The 15146-nt window shown below is 38.2% G+C and overlaps 2 protein-coding genes across 3 annotated transcripts in view; both read right to left on the bottom strand.

Moving 5' to 3' along the window:
* The window catches only part of LOC122417802 (prolactin-releasing peptide receptor-like), a 28020-nt gene extending 20597 nt beyond the window's left edge, over window positions 1-7423 (bottom strand). Inside the window, exons 1-2 of one of the 2 annotated variants that reach the window (XM_043431601.1) lie at window positions 5239-7423; window positions 1997-2276 (exon numbers count right to left, since the gene is read on the bottom strand). In XM_043431601.1, coding sequence (XP_043287536.1) covers window positions 2028-2276; window positions 5239-6183 — 1194 coding nt within the window. In that variant the 5' untranslated portion in view covers window positions 6184-7423 and the 3' untranslated portion in view covers window positions 1997-2027. The remainder of the gene's footprint in view (window positions 1-1996; window positions 2277-5238) is intronic. The other variant, XM_043431602.1, reaches the window with a different exon arrangement.
* A 1595-nt stretch (window positions 7424-9018) lies between these two features.
* Window positions 9019-15134, bottom strand: Atg101 (autophagy-related protein 101). The gene is made up of 2 exons (XM_043431607.1): window positions 14141-15134; window positions 9019-13273 (listed from the first exon to the last, which is right to left on the bottom strand). The coding sequence occupies exon 2, from the start codon at window positions 13263-13265 to the stop codon at window positions 12609-12611; it is 657 nt and encodes a 218-aa protein (XP_043287542.1). The 5' UTR covers window positions 13266-13273; window positions 14141-15134; the 3' UTR covers window positions 9019-12608.
* Between the last annotated feature and the right edge of the window lie 12 nt (window positions 15135-15146).

Raw genomic sequence — 15146 nt, 5'->3', positions numbered from 1 at the left:
CCATGATTTTAACTATATTATATTGTTTATGCATTTTAACGATATTATGTTATCAATTGCAAAATGATTTTTCACTGCCCGTGATGGTTCATCACAGTTTATGGTACATCTCTGAAACCATTTTAATCGAAGAAAAATTCCTACCTGCATGGGGATTCGATACCGATCTACCTACCTACCTACATCTGTCTAAGTACGCACGCTATCCACTAGACTACCACGACATTGTTAAATATAAACTGAAAAAGGAATTATATAAGTTCCGAAAAGTATTATTTCGATTATTTATATGTTGAACCATGACAATCACTGTTAATATGAAAACATATTTTCACGGATCTATCACTTCATTGTATTGAACTCTTATTTAAAAGTAACAATTAGATTAATTATTTTAATAAAAATGTTTTTAGAAATAAAATAATGATGAATTCATTGCAAGAAAATAATTTTTTCGAAAAAAGCAATTTCGTATTGAAGTCATTTTGTAAATTCAAATAATCTAATATTTTTAATGCGATAAATGTAATTAATCCAAGCAAAAAAAAATTAATCAAATCTCTCATGCATCTAATTGATACTACTAAATAAGAGTTTAATATAATGAAGTAATAGATCCATGAAAATATGTTTTCAAATCAACAGTGATTCGCTTGGTTCAACAAATAAATAATCGAAACAATACTTTGATTTAATAAGTAAATACATATTCTCAAATTCAATAATTTTTTCTCTCAGTGTATTCAGCCGATTGTCGTTTGTGTGCAAAAAAATGAACAATTTTCAAATGAAATTGAAAAATAATCAATTAATATCTTTTCAATGCGTTAAGCTACAGAGTTCCAAGAGATCGCAATCGATAGAAAAAAAAAACAATAAAAAATATGTAAACCTGCAATATCCTCTGAGCCGCTGTAATGATGTTCTTATTAAAGGAAGAAATTTTAAAAATCATTAGAAACCCGATGACTCCTTTAAAGAGCTTCTGACAGCGAACTCGTTTTCATAAATGTACATTCGCAGACGGCTTTACACATTTCAAGGAACTCGCAGGCACAATTAACGCAATATTTGTTGTTAAAAAGTCACTCAAATAAATGGAAACGTAATAAGAGTGACGAGGATCAGGAACGATGAAGAAAAATCAAGTGAAATAAAAGCAGCCGGTCCAGCAGTAGAAAGCTCTGTTAATCCAATCCACAATATATCTCAAAAGGAAATCAATGCTCAATACGGAACTAATCTTGGTAAAACTTGAGGCATAACGTAGCTTAATGTTTACCGATTGAGCTCGAGCGTAATGGAAGCGAAGGCACATAGAAGCCATGAAATTGACTAGGTACCGTTTAGATTAAGGAAGCTCGTAAAACTAAAGCAGGTAGGCCTGGATTGACATGTTTGGTCAAGCCCCAAACGATCGGTCATTTGATGGCTAAATCGAGGATGTGGAAGTTTTAGGGGGCTGGATCATTATTGGGGTTTGCTTAACTTTGACTTAGGCAAATCGGTTCGATCCCTCCGAGCTTTGATTCGTGCCTGAGTGTAATGAGAAAGGGTGACAAACACGATGCTGTTGCTAGCTGGAGGCTTGAAGGAATTTATTATTTTCCGGTCTCTGTTGACCCTCGAACTTGGGCTTTTCTGTAGACCATTCTCGAGCTTGTCTTGAGGCAACTTTCTCTTTTAAAAAAGTTTGTATCGGAGGATCGGATCACAAGAGGCGGTGGGACTCTTAAACTTGAGGGGCTGTTTTGCTCGGAGTTCTACAAGCCGTTGTCCCTGAATTAACACATTGTACTCTAGACGGGAGAGTCGTAAGGCTAACCACCAAAGTGCTTGAGTAAAGGGTCTCCGACGGAAATACGAAAGCCGTGCTTTGGCATGAAAATAAGTGTGGCCGCATGTATATACGCCATAAACACATAATAGAGCCCGCAGAGTCCGTTAATGAAGGAAGATGGAGGTTTTGCGGTGAAAACAATTAGTGAGAACTCACCCCGAAGTAGGAGAGTTAGCGGGCCGAAAATTTAAACTGTTACGTCCTCGGTGTGCGCAACATCCCTTGACTGGTTGACCGCATAGTGATCGTTGGCGACAGGTGCACGAGGTTCTAGAGTAACCATTTCGGTGGAGCAGGCATTTTGCCGCGTTGATACCTGCCCGAGTAGGCTCTCCTGCATCGTCTCGTTGCCGTTGCACAGTAATTTCTCGCTCTTGCAGGCCTCGGTCGTGTGAGGAGTGCAGATGGTTGAGCTCCTTGCGAAGCAGGGCAGAACCTGATGAATAAGAGAGAACAAATATTCAAGGAGTGTCGCACGAGAGGCTTGTGAGCGTCATATTTTTGGGTCGATTTGTCAAAAAAGATTGCTTCGGTGATCCTAAGACAGTGGCACAGCATCCCTCTGTTTTGAATCAACAAAATGTGTGGGGGAAGAGCAGCCTGGGGCGTCGATAAAGAGAGACTCCGAAGCCTAAAGCAGGAAGTGACCAAGTCATGCAGTTAAAGGTTGCGCTTAATGCTCCTGCTTCGTCACTTATCAGACTCTACAGACGAGGGAGCTGGGCGAAAAAGGGCTACAAGTAGCCCTCAAACCAAGGAACACACTCGTTATATCCAGGCCCTCGAGTATATATGTTTCGAGCATAAAGTACTGGCCCTCAGAGTCGATCAGTATAAATGGGAATTCGAGTGGCTCCGGAGCCAACGCTCCTGAGCGTCATCCGTCTTACGACGTCATTCCGATTGCCTGCAGTTATCCATTCTCTATATTTTATTATTTGCCAACGCCTAAGATGAGGAGAACTGCTGGGCTGAGCCCCGAAAGCACATAAATCATCGCCTAACCGTATCGGCACTGGGGAATCGGGATAATTTCAGATTGTCTCATTATGATGTCTATGTGGGGACGGGATGTGTTACAGGTTCAACCAAAAGTCACCTTTGACGCTTGGAGGGTGGGTAGATCGTGAGATCCTGAGGGAAAAACCTCTTTTCCAATTTTCTCTACGATGCACTGGCGGCGAGTTATTAATTAAATAGTGACAGCCAATCTGGTACGTTGGTGAGGCCAGGCGTAGAGTGGGGGAAAGGACGCTACTCTCATCAGAGCCGTAGATTGGCTATCGCTAATTAGTTCGTATCTCGTCAACGGTGCATCGTACAGAAAAGTACTTCAGGACTTTTCTCTTCAGAATTGCTCGATTCATGGATATGTCTGGGGTAAATGCTCCAGAAATAGTATATGTTCTGCTGAGGGCAATTAAAGAACTCGATGGATGATACTTTTGCATTCGTTAGCTCTATGAAGGTAGCCAGTAACTCTTCCTCTTTAGTTATTGTAATGAGAATCGTTCGACAGCAAACGCCTCAGGGAGTGGCACCATGATTCTCAAAGCATTCTGTTATATTATATTTTTTCGAACGCGATCGATCAGATGCCAATTACTTGAAAGATCAAACCCCGCTCTACATTCCTCGATAAAATCCTGTCTCGGGCTTCACGTACATACATCGATTATTATTTTTCGACGTTTAATTAAAAATTATGACAGGCACGTCATTACCAGCACACCCCGTGTAACATTCGCTTAGATCTATCGCGCTTCGGCGCCAAGCATCACGCTGTATGTACGCTGAACGTTGAATCTCTCCTATAAATCTATCTCATCCACGAGCAAACATAGAAGCTTTTCATTTTGCCGTTAAATTGCAAGATTACCACAATTCCTCGTACCGGAAACAACCCCATAAATCCTTGAATAGTGGATCAAAGCGATTCTCGGTTTTCGAATAAAATCGTTCTGTGTTATACAGTCTCGTAGCAATTCTAGTCCAAACCGCAGGGAAATTGAAACGCGCATTCCTTCCTTCTGCCCAAAGGCTTTTTGCTTCTTCTTTATTGATCTTTCATATCAGCTTTAATCGAAGCTCAATATAGTAGAGGCCAATTTACAGGCTAACCGATCACATCGGGCTGTACGAGGCTGCAGTTAAGCAGGGCCGTCTCTATCGCACTGGACAGATGGCACGTCCAAAATAGCCCGTATCGGTGGGAGCCACGTTTACCTATTCAATAATGTGTTAAAAGCGATAAAATTTTGAAGGTTATTTGTCTACGTGCTCCCACTTTTTTCAGCATCTCGGTATCCAGATTCCGATAAACAGGCTCTATGCATCGCTGACTTTAATGGCTCGCTTTAACATCCAAAGCTCTCCTTTGACGCGTAAAAATTCACTACTATTTCAGAAAATCAAAGACACTTTACCTTCGAAACTAGATTTTCAAGGATCTTCTATGAATCCCACATTTTCTTGGTCGTAAACATTTTAATGAAACACCAACTATGCCTGCGGCTTCGTGCGAGTTTGAACGGTTTTCACGAATCATTGTTAATTTCATTAGAAATTACAAATATTATCGCTGCTTTTTTCAATCTCAATTCCTTCAGAAAAATCGTATTTTAATTATATATAATAATACATTTTTGTATATCAATACATTAATGATAATAAATTTAATAATATAAACATGTATTTTAAATAGAAACGTTGAGACGCGGTATCAAGGCACTGAAGAGCCTGCAATTTTAAAAGTTTAAACGGCACGATCAACTAAAATGACTGGATCGCGTTAACCCAAAAGTTCGAATGCTTGTGATAGTAGCGACAATAGTAGCTCCGATAACAACTGCAATAGTCGCTGCTACGGTAACGCAAATTGGGGCTTTAATAGTTGCGGTAGAAATAACGAATGCAACAATAGTTGCAATAGTTGCTGCAACAGTACCGGAAATGGGGGCTTTAATAGTTGCAGTAGGGCAGTCAGAATGGCGACTATTAGTAGCAGCGAAAGTGCTTGTGATAGTAGCGATAATAGTAGCTCCGATAATGACTGCAACAGTTGACCCAACAGTAACGCGTATGGAGGCTGCAATAGTTGAGGCCCTTGTAGCCGAAATCTCGTCTAATAGTAGCAACGAAAGTGATTGTGATAGTAGCACTAATAACGGCTGCCATAGTTGTGGTTACAGTAACGCGGATAGTGGATTCAATAGTTGCCGTAATAGTAGCGCAAGTAGTGACGAATAGTAGCAACGAAAATAGTCGCCATAGTAACGGCATTAGTGAAAAAAATAAAATCTATAAAGGTAACGAAGATAACAGCGGCAGGAGGCAATTTTTAACGGCATTAGTAGCTGCCATAGTGACGCTCCTTACCGATAGTAAAACGGACTTACCTGCTTAAATTCTTTTCGAAAATTGTCGTTGAGCCAAGCATAAAGAAATGGATTGTAGCACACACTGCTCATCGCAAGACAATGCGAAATGAAAAAGCACAGCCTGTAATAAGACCAATCATTGGCTGGCACGTAAAAGTCATCGACGACGTTAACTATGTTAAGGGGGAGCCACGAGACACCGAAAATAGCAACCATCGCAATGAGCATCCGGTTCGTACGACGCTTCCTCTCACGATCCGCCTCCTCTCTACGACTCGTTTTTCTTCCAGGTTTCAAACGCGCACGATTGTTGAGCTTCATTGACACGCAGACGTAACAAAATGCGATCACGAAAAATGGCACTACGAACTGCAGTATCGTCGTCATCGAACTAAATATCATACGGAAGTAGTCGCTCGGCCATTTCTCCTCGCAAAACGTATTCGATTCCTCCAAGTTCATGTACAGACCGTAAGGCAGCGTTACCAACAACGCCACTATCCATATCCCAATTATTATACATTGACACACCTCGATCTTCATCCGCGGATGAAACGGATATATTATCACCAGGAAACGATCCACCGCTATCCCCGTCAAAGTCAACGTGCTTATGTAGATACTAACCCCCTGCGCGTACGGCACCAGGTGACACAATGTCTTACCGAATACCCAACCACCCAGAAACGTGTACAGCGGCGTAAATGGGACCGCAAGAAAACACAAGAGTATGTCGCTCAACGCCAAATTAGTTATGAACAAATTCGTCACCGTCTGCATCTGACGGTTACGCGCTACTACGTAACACACCAACATGTTCCCAAACACACCCAGCACAAATATGTTACCGTAGAATATACAAAACATCATTTGCACCACGAAGTCCGACGTGAAGTCAGGAGCGTTGCTTAGCAGACTCGCGTTGTTGCTACTCGTCCCGTTCGACGAGTCCGAATCCCCCATTTTCTTTAGCTTCTTTGACTCTCTCACGTTGCACAGTTAAAATGGCCGATCCGCACCACCTTCCTTGGATAACTTCATTTTCATGAGTTTCTCGAGTTTCTTCTATTTCGGAATTTTTATCGTTGCATTTTCATCCAGCCAATACTTTTTTTTTTTTTTTTTTTTTTTTTTGACTTTTCCCTCTTTCAGGATTTAACTTTCTCTCGAATTTTCTTCGCTTAAAATAAATGCTCGCAGTTATTAGTAATCCCGAGTCATTTCGCGTCGACGCGGAGGTAGAGATTTTCAAGCACGAGTTTAAAGCGATTTTCAAACTCTCGTAAATAAACACGCCCAATCCACCGCTTGTGGAATAAAGTTTCGTGATTCCGTACAGTGTTTAATCGGCGTGCAACAGCACCAACTTGCTTTTTCTTTTACTCCAGGCGCACAAGAGTTTAACGTTTAGCGCACGATCCCTAAGCCGCCACCTGTTGCAAAAGTTCACGGTGCAACGAGAACACTCGGGGACGGCGGGCTGGAACTTGGGGACTGCGTCGATTTGATATATCGCACACTTGACAGATTAAAAGTTGTGAAAAGTTTTTTACCTTTGAAAAGCAATTTTTAGTCTCATTCGTCCCCTTTGGCAGGGTTCGCTCGTCAGACTTTTTTTGGAGACCAGTGAACGATGATGCTTCTTTTCGGAAGTCACGAGACCGAATCAACTCTTCTTGTGCGTCAAAAAACGAGAGATTTAAAAAAAAAACAGTAATTCCAGTGCTCCAGACCTCCGCACTAAACTAACTGCACTTCGGACTTGAGTTTTCGAATATTTCGACTTTTTGTCGATATTTTTGTTTCGCGGATAAATTTACAATTCGTTGCCGCCAGTTCGGGCGATTTTCTCTGTTCGGTACGCGGTTGAAAAATGTTTGTATTTTTATAGCCGCATTGCAGGCCAATAATTGAATGCTTCATGAAGCCCGTTGGTTCAATGAACGAGTAGTAATTGAAGGTTTTCGAAAAATCTTTGGCACGTCACCGAAGTCAGCTGCTCCAAATCGAACCGACGCCGAAAGCCGTTTTCGGTAGTTCGACCTGAGTGCGATTTGATTTTTAAAGTATACAAAAAAATTGAAGGCAATCCCCTTAAATATTCGAATTATTATACATTATCATGCGAGATAATACGGCGAGGGTATTCCCGGGTGGTTAGTACAAGGATGGAGGAGCGCGCGTCAACCGAGGCGCGCTGATTTCGGTCCGGCGACTGAGTAACGAATTTCGAAGGAGACAAAAATTCGCCGGCACGTTACTCGAAGAAGAGGAGCGAGCGCAGACGCGAGAATCCCGCCAATCCCGTGGTGGCGCTCCGTAGTACACATCCAGCTCCCCCCTCGCCGCCCCCCCCCCCCCCCCCGCCGCCGCCCCCGCCGCCCCTTCTGAGTTCTGCTTCCAACCTTGGGTATTCTCCTTTACTTATGTGGGCTATTACCCGACGCCAAGAGACTGACATTGCTCCTGGAATTCCTGGAATGGAATTCAATAAAGTAACCTGGGCTTACGAGTCGCTGTCGATGAAACGCGTCTATATATTCGTTGATTTTCAATGACGAGCTTCAGACCGCGATAACTGTTTGTAAATGGATGATTAGAAAAAAAATGTCGAAGCAAAAGTTCTTTTTTTTCACCCCTTGAATCAGGGTGTCCAATAAAAAATGGGGGTTCCCATGTAAAATTGCAAATTGAGGCCCCTCGCGCCGAGGGGTGCTGCGGGGGGAGGTCGAACTTTTGGCCATCGAATAGATCGTTCGAAACCTTAAAACTTTCATCCCAAACGTTTTTTTCTCTGACGAGTATTTTCCGAGAAAAAGGCAACTGAAAGTTGTAACGAGACTTTTCGGACACCCTGTACATTCGTCCGGAAAGGGGGAAATCAAATATACACTACTCGAGGCATTTTTTTTCTCCAGGTCAGCCATAAACCGCAAGCTGCTTGTAGAATTTACGAGCTTTATTGAGTTTAAGGGGTATTGGACGATTTCCATCTCGGTAGAATTAATATAACGGATAATCTGCGGGTATACGAGTGAGGTTATGAAACGGCGGCGGTATTGAGATGCAAAAAATGGTGATGCGTGCGACGCTCGCTCACTGCGTGTCGTCACTTCGAATTTTCGACTCGGCGTTTCTCCGGAACGGGAGCATCAACGACGATGAAAAAAAGCTCAGGCTACGGTGAAATATTGCGAGAATCGGATAAGCTTCGTTTCCATCCTTATCGGTTTTGCTGATTCAGAGAAATTCGGAACATTATTTTCTCGCCTATGCGGCGGGGGATACGCTAAGCTTCACGAAATTTCTATAAGCCTACGCGCTTTCGAGTAATGACAACTCCGAGGTCAAAAATAAGGGATTCATTTTTTTGCGCTTTACGATAAATCTTTCTATTCATTAAAAACACTTTCGGGTCTTCGCATGAATTCCCGTTTAAAAATTCGCGATGTTGAAATAACAGATCGCAGATATTGATGAAAAACTTGCTAATAAAACGGTGCATCGAGCAATCGTTCCTTAATAAACATCGAAACTTTTTCGAGCATGGTCATCAATTTCTCGTTTCGTATTTCAAATTTAAATCGATATTCAACGTGTGTCCCACGAGTCCAGCGCCACTGGCGCAATCCCTTCCGACTTGCTCAATCATTATTATCAGTCGGTAATTTACCGTCCGTCGATAACTCATCAAAAGCTTTCCTCCTTAACAACCGAACTGTGTCACCATAAACGACAATTATGAATACAATTGATTTCTCAATGCTTCAAATAATTTTTCGAAATAATCAATGAAACTTTTTGATTGATGATTTTTATTATAAAATACAATAGTTTGTTAATAGTTTACGCGGTTCTTGATATAATTGGTAAATTCCTTAAACGACTTGTTTGTTGCGGCTGCTGTTTTTTTTTTTTTTTAATTTTTTTGTTTTTCTTTATTTTTTTTTTTATTAATCCTATATCTCACACAATAATTCAAATATGTAATATTTTACATACATCATCATTATAATAATGTCAATTTCACACTAGCAGCAATTTCTCGCATTGTCCTCTCCTTATAATTTACATTAATAGTTGTCGTTTTTTATTTTTATTTTTTCATTTTTTTATCATTCATATATATAATTTTATATATCTCTATAAGTTCGTACGTCACAAGTACAATATAACCATTTTTTCATTTTTTTTCGTTTTAAATAATCCTCGATTTTTGTGTTTTTTATATTCTCCATCTACTCGAACAAGCATACTCGAAAAATTACAATCATTCTCCCCCTGCTCGTGATGTTGACTCGAAACGTGCTTTGTGTTATTCTCACTCTGCTCGAACATCCTCTTTTATGCATATTTTTATATAATTTTGAATTGCATATAAATTTTTGCATCATTTGCCTTCTCGTTTCTATCAAGAACATAACTATCGTTAGAAGAGATTACAATTTTTTATTTTTTTACAGCCGGAAGAGAAATCACAACCGGTGCCAGCGACAAGGGTCCTGTCTGAGAGTTTGGAGATTCCTCCCCCGAACCGTTCCTTCTTGTCTTCTCAACTCTCAGCGGAACGGTTCTTGATAAACTTCCAGAATTGTCAAGCTTCATTTTGTTCAATTGATTTATTTATTCTTTAAACTTTCTATTTACAAAATAAAAATTGAAGATTAAGCATCTTGTAAGAACAAGGGCCATTTTACAATTTTCTGATTACACCGCGTTTTGTTACATATTTATAGGCATTTTTCCAACACTTTTTTCCCCATTTGAGGGAAAAAGAAGAAACAAAAAAAAAGAAAAACATTTATCGGTTAATTAAAAATATGATGATAAGTTACTTCTCTTTAAGTGAATACATTTCTGTTCAAATTCATTTTTTTATTTATTCGATAGTTGATATTTTTTTACGACCTTACAACCCTGACAATAAATGTGCATTATTCAATTTTTTGTCCTCTTAGGATTCGAGACTATTAAAATAAGCTTCGTAAGCACAAATAATAGCGAGAAATAGTGAATGGAAATAAAAAAAGAAACTCAGTACCACTCGTGAAAATAAATAAGAATCGCACTCATCATTTTCTCATAATCGCACGTCGATCAAGTGATTAAATAATTTTCATTCCACAAAGTAAATTAGCATTTCATCGAATTCATATCAGAATTCTATTGCGACAGTTTTTGTTTTGTTTTTTCGTATTTCAGTAAACAGCTTTTCATTTTTCCGTATTGACAGATGTCGAGAAAATGTAGCGTCTAATTTTCCTTACGCTAAAATAAATAATCTATTATTGCTATTTTTTCAATTATGCATAGAGACAAGGACGCGTTGTTATTCTTATAAATGACTGACAGTATTTGAACGAGTTAGTATTCAACGATTTTTTCGTCTTTCGGGCTTGTTAAATTCTTATTTTTTTTGTAATGCGAAAAAAATTCATCAGTGTAATAATACGATGGATTTTTTGAATGATCATCAAAGATTATCAAAAATATCGGTTGCTCAGTGTTTGAAAGGAGCGAGTAAGAGAGAGAGAATAGAATAGACTTTATTAATATTATTAATATTATTATTAATTGATAATAAATTATTAATAATATTATTAATAATTTTATTATTAATTGATAATAAATTATTAATAATATTATTAATATAAATATTATCAAGAGAGAGAGAGAGAGAGAGCGTTCTAAGGACTTTGAAAATGAAAAATCGAAGAGTGAGAAAACACTTTAATCGTTAATGGACAAAAATCTTGATTCGGCTGCCTGACATTAATCTACTTGCTGAGGCGATAAATATGTGTGAGAACTCAAACTAATAGTGTGATGTGAATATTCAAACGATAAAACTAATTGCATCTCGGATTCGAATAAATAAAATCATTGGAACTCATCAGAATTCCGAATTCACGTCGATCACGAGAATCTCAACAATAAAATGACGATTATCACAGCCGAGATATTCCGCAAAACGGCTCAATTGCGACTCAAGCAAAAAAACAATCATTCGTACATTTTTTTCGATAAAAATCTCACTTTATACATTACATCTCAGGAAAACTTCAATCGATTACTCCAAAACAATTTGAACGCAAAATGATCTCTTTCAGAACTTTAGTTTTCTTGAAATGTTATGAAAAATGTTGATTTTTTACATTATGAAAATTATACTAAGCAGGGGAGGAAAATTCTTAAGGTATTCGTGGGTGCTGTGCAAATAATAATTGAAGATGAAAACGAGGATTACAAGTGGCTCGTAATTTGGCTCGGAGATCAGAGCCAAGAGTGGCGATTAATCGATTGCGAAAAATCAATCGATTGAAGAATAAATTTTGAAGTTTTTTCCTACCGGGAATAATGGTAAGAAAAAAAATATTTCGTAGTCTAAAATAAATTGAAACATTGAAATTGTGTTCCTTTCAACCAGCACGAGCCGAGAAAAAGCCTCAAATCTAAAAGGACGCTATGCAAAATCGATGTTTTTTCTTCTTCTTTGAATCTATCAATTAATGAATTATTAATAAACGTATTTCTACAGCCAAAAAATCCTGCGATCACGAATTATATTCGACAGAAATTTTCGTCAGTTACGAAAAAACCAACGTTCACTTTTTCATTTGTACTAACCAGTTGAAACATATACATTATTCAGCCTTCGTCAATGGCTGCTACGCGCAATGCGATGAGGACATAAAAACCCTTTTTTCCATTTTTTCAACATCTTCCGCCTAAACACGCTTTTTTTCATTCAGAATTCAAAATTTTTGTAATTTCGTAACTAATTGTTGTAACGATGCTTTTACCATAGGCTACGAGAATTCGGTGTGATTTTTACAATTTTATTTACAAAATAAATTCTCTCGTGGAAACATAAAAATATACAAAAAATCGAAATATTTGGGGAAAACGGATGAACAAATTATTTTCGGAAACGAAAAAAATGGGGGAGTAGAAAAAATAATCAAAATTTCAACGAAAAGCTACGATTTTCAGGAAAAGTAATTTCAAAGTAGCTCAGAATTCAATGAAGAGAAGTTTTTGATGAGTTTTATCATTATTTTGTAAAAGAATAAAAAGTCTAAGATTGAATTCGAATATTTTTTTTGCCAAAGAATCGAAAAATACAGGGAAAAATGAGTAATTTCACCAACAAAAAATAAATAAGCTTAAATTTTCGAACTTGTGTGCACAGCTTTGTTTCCCCAACATTTCCATGTCTTTTCCATGATTCGTGAACAGAGAAACGGAACGAAAAAAAAAATGATTTCAGAAATTTCAATTTGAATGGAAAAATCTACTTTCGTCGGTTTTATTTCACCGCCGAGGAAGAGTGTGCACAAGAAGAGAGTAAAGTATGAAAAAAAAAGTCTAAAACGACGATTTTTTGTTCATATGGAGAGAGTTTCTTTGATGAGTTTTTTCATGGTGTTACCCATGGTCGTGGTGGGTGGTCCGGTGGTGGTGTAAGATAATTTGAAAAGATAAGGTTGAATGTCAGGAAAAGAAGTATCGAAAATAAGATCGAGTTCTGCCTGATTAGGCATTTTTGGTAAATAATCATGTCGATTCATGATTTCTGTGACGTATAAAATTTTATCGGTCAGTAAATCACCAACTTTCTCGCGACATATTTGTCGCTCATGTTCTGTCGCAAGCTTTATCAGCTCCAGACGCACAGTCCAAACTTCCCAGGGTATACACTCTGGCTGAAAGGGCCAACGATTCTTCTTCTTTTGGAAAAACTCCAACGATATTTGACCGGACCCTGGACTCTCGTTCGAACGCAGGGCTTCAGAAAATTCTGATATTTCTCTCTTCAAAGCACGGTCCAAATGATACGACGAACAACACACGTACGTGAAATCTATGAAGTCACAATCGACGTCCTGGTAGCCCACCGTACCAACCGAATAACTTCCCTCTTGCTTGTACTTGAACTTTCCCAGGCTCCGGTGGAACAACACTGTGTGAAATATGCTCGCCACTGCCTCATCCACCTGACGACCCTCCATACTCAGCTCGAACAGTTGCGTTCGTGCATTCATCTTCTAAACTGTAATATTTCATTTGATTTTGTTAAAATTCCTTGGAATAAATATGTCATTGGGAATTTTAGATCAAAGTATTTTTCTTTTTTCTTGACTGACCAATATCGGAGATAAAAAACTATTATTTCTTTTCATATTTTCATTTTGAGTGATTTTGACTTTGAGTCATTTTTCAGCCTACTTTCCTTATCCCATGACTAATGAGCCTTTCTTTTCAATTTCTTATTCCTTTTTAGCGAATATCTGTAAATTTCCTTGTTTCGATTGCATTCAAATCATTTAGTTCCCATTTTTTAGTTGATTTTGATTTTTCTCCACTTACTTTGAATTTGGAGGTTAAATAAATAATGTGACAAAATTTAATTACAAGAGAAATAAGAAATTCTATAAACCAAAATGAAAATGAACATTTTTTATGATTGCGAATGTTAGGATAAAAGAAAATGATTGAATTTTTCCCTTGTCTGAAGTTTTTCCAATGACTTTATTAAACTTTAGTATTCTTATTGTTTTTAAATCAATTGAAATTAAAAGTCATAACGAACTTTTTTTGTTTCGAGTGCATTAGAAAGGAAACTAAAAATAAAATGTTCCTTAATGGTCAATAATTCATTCGGAAACGTGAAACAAGCACAGATCGCTCTTTCACTGATTCTTCGAAAGTGTCGAGTCACTGGGAAAAGGAAAAAATAGCAAAAATGATCCTGCTCGTGATCATGATTCGTAATTTTGGTGTAAATCGATTTACGTAATAGGCAAGAACGACATCAAAGAAATCGTGAATCCTTGCCTTTTTCGAAGTTAATATGAGCTTAAGATTCATTTCGAAAAAGTAAATAAACGGAGGTGGGAAAAGAATCACAAATATTTACCTAAATTCGGGAATTCCCGTCTTCTTTCTTACTTGTTGGTCACGTATTGAGCACATACGCGAAAAGTAGTGTTTTTAAAGGTCAATTAAGGGTCGAGATCGAATCCACGATATTTAACGCGTGATTTTTAGAGTTTACGATGGAAATTCACTATTTTCTTATTATAAATCCTTTTACGAAGGTTATAAACGTTTATTTTGATTTGCGCACAAATACAGACACGTTAGAACGTATTATAATAAAGAGCAGGCTATAAAAATCACAGATATCGCTTTTATTTTCCACTGCGTGGTGTTTCTCGAGGTTTTATAACCTCAAAATTGGTGTTTTTAAACTTAGTATTACTATTTGCGTTTGAAAAAAATGGTAATAGGTCTTGAAATAAAGCCCCAACTAATTCCGTAACGCGCATTTATTTGATCGAGCACGAAGAACGCGAGGACGAAAGTCTGACACGTTTTTTTGTCGGTAAACAACAGCTGTGCGATAGGCCCGCGCCATTTTGAAGCTTCCACCGATTCACCACCTTTTACCAAACAAACTCTCACTCAGCTGCGATTCGATGTTTTTTGTTTTCGAACTTTTTTTTTCGTTCAAGCCTTTATTCATGTCACAGTGTTTCTCGGAAATCGAGAGAAATAGGTCGGAACACGTTTCCCGGACACGAAACAACGATTCGAAATGGGTGAAAAAATTACACGTAATAATAAGGACGAGGGGAAACGGTCACTCGCGGATCACGTGATTTCTACATCTTGAAATCACTCGGTGAAATGAAGAATTTTGAAAAATAATAATGAATAACTATCTTTTCCTCGATCTCGCCGCGTACCCGTCGATCGAGACGCGGCATCAAGCACGCGCTTTTTTTCCGCGATTTCTTGGAAAACTAATATTTTCTTTCTTCGACGTATCTCGATTAGTTTTTCCTTTATAATATTTATACGGAATAGTTGTCTTACACCTTCGAGTTCTCGAAGGGTAATGTGATGAAATGATGTTTTCC

The sequence above is a fragment of the Venturia canescens genome, chromosome 11, assembly GCF_019457755.1.
Source record: "Venturia canescens isolate UGA chromosome 11, ASM1945775v1, whole genome shotgun sequence".
NCBI lineage: Eukaryota > Metazoa > Arthropoda > Insecta > Hymenoptera > Ichneumonidae > Venturia > Venturia canescens.
The sequence above is the reverse complement of the archived record's forward strand: the minus strand, read 5'-3'. Positions and strand labels throughout refer to the sequence as shown.

Coding starts and splice junctions, on each gene's coding strand:
- Atg101 (XM_043431607.1), bottom strand. CDS start 13,265: ATGAATGCACGAACGCAACTGTTCGAGCTGAGTATGGAGGGTCGTCAG.